General features: G+C 41.7%; 1 protein-coding gene across 1 annotated transcript in view; it reads right to left on the bottom strand.

Annotated features, from left to right (window-relative positions):
- Positions 1–5,259, bottom strand: part of PSMD11 (proteasome (prosome, macropain) 26S subunit, non-ATPase, 11) — a 52,020-nt gene that overhangs the window by 18,674 nt on the left and 28,087 nt on the right. Inside the window, exons 4-5 of the mRNA XM_011937654.1 lie at positions 4,559–4,630; positions 4,103–4,160 (exon numbers count right to left, since the gene is read on the bottom strand). Of these exons, the coding sequence (XP_011793044.1) occupies positions 4,103–4,160; positions 4,559–4,630 (130 nt within the window). The remainder of the gene's footprint in view (positions 1–4,102; positions 4,161–4,558; positions 4,631–5,259) is intronic.

Raw genomic sequence — 5,259 nt, 5'->3', positions numbered from 1 at the left:
AAAGAGTTCTGGATATACCAATGTTCTCCAAATACACCTTCTTCCCTGACTCCCCCATCTCAAACTAGAATATCAAATTCAAATAGACTTACACCATATACATAAATTGACTCAAAATGGATCAAAGACCTAAATTTAAGAGTGAAACCTATAAAACTTCTAGAAGAAAACAGAAATAAATCCCTGTGGCTTTGCATTTGGCAATGGTTTCTTAGATATAACACCAAAGCATAAGCAACAAAAACAAAAAAACAGGTAACATAACTTCATCAAAATTAAAATGTACTTAAAGGGACACCATCAAAGGAAAAAAACAACCCACAGAACAAAGGAAAAAAAATTGCAAATCATGTATCTGGTAAGGGACTTGTATACAGAATAAAAAATAAACCTAAATGCCCATCAACGGCAGACTGAATAAAGAAAATGCAGTATATATATACCATAGAATACTATGCAGTCATAAAAAAGGACGAGATCATGTCCTCTGCAGGAACATGAATGGAGCTGGAGGCTATTATCCTTAGCAAACTAAAGCAGGAAGAGAAAACCAAATACTACACGTTCTCATAAGTGGGAGCTAAATGATGAGGGGAACACCACACACTAGGGCCTATCATAGGGTGGGGGAGGAGGGAGAGGATCAAGAAAAATAACTAATGAGTGCTAGGCCTAACACCTGGGTGACAAAATAATCTGAACAACAAATTGCATGACACGAGTTTACCTATGTAACAAACCTGCGCATGTACCCCCGACATTAAAATAAACTTAAAAAAAAAAAAAGAACTTCAGAATAAAAAATAAAAACAAGAGCTGGGTGTGGTGGCACATGCCTATAGTCCTAGCTACTCAGGAGACTGAGGCAGGAGGATTGTTGGAGCCCAGGATTTCCAGGCTGCAGTGAGCTATGATTGCACCACTGTACTCCATCCAGGCTGGGTAACAAGAGTGAGACCCTGTTTCTAAAAAATAAAAACACAAATAACCCAATTTAAAAATAAGCAAAGGATCTGAATATTTGTCCAAAGACATACATATACAGGAGGCCAGGCACAGTGGCTCAAGCCTGTAATCCCAGCACTTTGGGAGGCCGAGACGGGCGGATCACGAGGTCAGGAGATAGAGACCATCCTGGCTAACAAGGTGAAACCCCGTCTCTACTAAAAACTACAAAAAACTAGCCGGGCGAGGTGGCGGCGCCTGTAGTCCCAGCTACCCGGGAGGCTGAGGCAGGAGAATGGCGTGAACCTGGGAGGCAGAGCTTGCAGTGAGCTGAGATCCAGCCACTGCACTCCAGCCTGGGCGACAGAGCAAGACTCCGTCTCAAAAAAAAAAAAAGAAAAAAAAAGTGTTGGGGAGGATATGGAAAAACTGGAACACTTATACAATGTTGAAGAGAATATAAAATGGTGCAGCCACTTTGGAAAACAGCTTAGCAGCTCCTTAAACAGCTCATCAGTTACCATATGACACAGTAATTCCACTTCTAGGTATATACCCAGAAGAAGAACATGTCCACATAAAACCTGTTCATAGCAGTATTCTTAAGAGCTAAAATGTGGAAACACAGGTGTCCATCAACTGATGAATGGGTAAACACATGTGATATATCCTTACAATGGACTATTATTCAGCAATAAAAAGGAATGAAGTACTGACACATGCTACAACATAAACCCTGAAAACATAATGCTGCGTGAAAGCAGCCAATCACAGAGAAACAAATATTGTATCATTTCATTTATAAGAAATACCCAGAACAGACAAATCTACAAATATACCAATAGCTCAGTCATTGCCCCGGGCTGCTAATGGATAGTAAGTTCTTTCTAGGGTGATAAAAATGTTCTGAGGCCAGGCACGGTGGCTCACACCTGTAATCCCAGCACTTTGGGAGGCCAAGGCAGGCAGATCATTTGAGGTCAGGAGTTCGAGACCAGCCTGACCAACATGGTGAAACCCCATCTCTACTAAAAAATACAAAAATTAGCCAGGCATGGTGGCAGGTGCCTGTAATTTCAGCTACTTGGGAGGCTGAGGCAGAAGAATCGCTTGAACACAGGAGGCAGAGGTTGCAGTGAGCTAACATCGCACCACTGCACTCCAGCCTGGACGACAGAGCGAGACTCCCTCTCAAAGAAAAAAAAAAGTTCTGAAATTTTTTTCTCTCTTTGGAGACAGAGTCTTGCTCTGTTGCTGAGGCTGGAGTGCAGTGGCATAATCTTGGCTCACTGCAACCTCTGCCTCCCGGGTTGAAACGATTCTTCTGCCTCAGCTCACAAGTAGCTGGGATTTCAGGTGTGCACCACCACATCCTGCTAATTTTTTGTATTTTTTAGTAGAGATGGGGTTTCACCATGTTGCCCAGGCTGGTCTCAAACTCCTGAGCTCAGGCAATCTGCCTATCTTGGCCTCCCAAAGTGCTGGGATTACAGGTATGAGTCACCACGCCCAGCGGAAAACATTCTGAAATTAGGTAGTGGTGATGGTTGTACAACTTAGTGAATATACTAAAAACCACTGAATTATACACTTTAAAAGTGAATTTTTGGGCCCCAAGCCTGCTCTGAAGGAGGGCAACCCCGAGGAAGACCTCACAGCTGACAAGGCAAATGCCCAGGCCACAGCTCTGTATAAGGTCTCTGATGCCACTGGACAGATGAACCTGACCAAGGTGGCCGACTCCAGCCCCTTTGCCCTTGAACTGCTGATATCTGATGACTGCTTCGTGCTGGACAATGGGCTCTGTGGCAAGATCTATATCTGGAAGGGGCGAAAAGCGAATGAGAAGGAGCGGCAGGCAGCCCTGCAAGTGGCCGAGGGCTTCATCTCACGCATGCAGTACGCCCTGAACACTCAGGTGGAGATTCTGCCTCAGGGCCGTGAGAGTCCCATCTTCAAGCAATTTTTCAAGGACTGGAAATGAGGGTGGGCGTCTTCCTGCCCCATGCTTCCCTGCCCCCCACCGCCTGCCTACTTGCTTCTCTGGCTGCCTGGTCAGTGCAGAGGTGCCCCCTGCAGGTGTTCAATAAAGGAGATAAGTGCTTTCCCAAAAAAAAAAAAAGTGAATTTTACGGTAAGTGAACCATATCTTATTAAAGTTATTTTTTAAATGCTACTATTTGAACCATATGAAATTGCCACTTTTGCAGTCCAAAAACTGAATGTTGGAAACTCTTCAACCTAATACATCATAAGAGCCATGTTCTTTTGTTCGGAAAAAATAGTCCAGATCTACCCACTCATAAAAAGCAAGCAGTGGCCAGGCACGGGGGCTCATGCCTGTAATCCTAGCACTTTGGGAGGCCAAGGTGGGCAGATCACTTGAGGTCAGGAGTTTGAGACCAGCATGGCCAACATAGCAAAACCCCATCTCTACTAAAAATACAAAAACTAGCCAGGCACGGTGGCACATGCCTGTAGTCCCAGCTACTCAGGAGGCTAAGGCAGGAGAATCGCTTGAACCTGAGAGGCAGGGATTGCAGTGAGTTAAGATTGTGCTGCTACACTCCAGCCTGGGCAACAGAGTGAGACGCTGTCTCAGAAAAGAATAAATAAATAAATAGATAGATAAATAAAAATAAAATTTAAAAAAAGCAGGGAAGATTTCAAGGTGCTTAAAGGCCACACAGGAGAAAGGCTTCAGTTGGCCACTCCAGCTTCCAAATATATTTGTACCCAATTAATTTCTTGATTTTTAAAACAGATTTTAAGTATATAAGCAGATACAGTAAACAGGACAACAAGCCAAACATTTCCAATTTAAAAACCTAAATCTGAAATTTAACAGAGTACTACATGCAAAATATAGACATACATTTTTTTAAATTTCAGTTATTAAAATGGAATTGATTTTACTGCTCTAAATTCAAGTAAACTTAAAACTACCCATTTGTCCTCTAAATTTGACAGATTAACTCTAGCCAGTTTTTTAAACTTTCAAATAACATTTTCTCATGACAAATGCAGAACTGTAAGCTACCTTAAATCCTTTAGAAGTGGGTAGAATATAAATTAACAGGTAATTAATAAGAGTAGCCAGGTGGTTTAGAATACACTCATTTAGCTAGCTGAGATGACTTATTACCAGCTTACTTACCCAAATGCAATGCTTCCTGGTACCTCTTGGTATCAAAGTACAAAGATACCAGTCTTGCCTAGGAAAGAGAAAAGGCATTGATTGAAGGGGGGAAAAAAAGCCACAGAAAGAAATCAAAGATTGACATCACAGAACCGTTACTGTTAAATACGCAATTTCTGATGATAGCATCAAATTCAGCGTAAGAGATGATCTAGCCAACGTATTGTCCCTATTATAGCCAGCAAATGACTGTTAACTTTACCATGTTGTTGCTTATTACTCTGAGCCAAGTAGCAAACCTGTCTCAAAACTTCAATCAGAGCAATTCTCATAAATGGGGCTACCATCAATAATCTTTCAGTATTTAGGTAATTACGAAGTTGCCGAAGATACTTTTGATAAGGATGCTACTGCTTACATTTACCATCTATCTCATGCTTAGAGACCTGAAATCAGTACCAATGTAAAACCTACCTCCAAAGCTTGGCGTAAGAAAGTTCTTTTCTCTGATTTGGCCCATTCGATGCACTCTAAACACAGCTCGACCTGCAATAAGGAGAGACAGTACATGCAACATTATGTCCTCAAATTCTTCCCACAAACCATGCTTTGGAGAACAGCTTAAATTCCCTCCTTACATATCATCCATATTGCTCTATTCAGTGTCTGATCCACAGTATCTCAATGTGTAATAGTTATGTCATAATGGAGCATCAACTTGGCTTTTTACACATAAAATATCTTTGTGTTTAGATTATGTTTTTTAGGAAAAGAGCTTTATCTTCAAGACTCCTCTTCTACCTACCCAGGAGAGACCAAGAACTTCCAAACAACATGTATAGCTCTGGAATGTAGATTCCTATGACAGATTAGGAATTTTTAAAGCACAGATTTCTCACTGGCTAGAAATAGTAATGGTAATGTATAATACACAGGTAATAAAGGGGAGAAATTCTCATCCTAAGCACTAATGCCTCATTCCTAGCAGTTGCTTTTAAGACTCGAAAGGTCCAGCTGGCTTTTTCCCTTTCAGATTCTAAGCAACGCAACTAATCAATTCATCATCACTCTTAAAGCAAACAGGTACAGTAACTTAGCTTGTATTAAAGGGAATAAAAGCTGGTCCAGGGCCAGGCGCGGTGGCTCAAGCCTGTAATCCCAGCACTTTGGGAGGC

This window comes from Colobus angolensis, unplaced genomic scaffold, assembly GCF_000951035.1.
Source record: "Colobus angolensis palliatus isolate OR3802 unplaced genomic scaffold, Cang.pa_1.0 Scaffold167, whole genome shotgun sequence".
Taxonomy (NCBI): domain Eukaryota; kingdom Metazoa; phylum Chordata; class Mammalia; order Primates; family Cercopithecidae; genus Colobus; species Colobus angolensis.
Note: the sequence above shows the minus strand (reverse complement) of the source record. Positions and strands in the feature narration are given on the sequence as shown.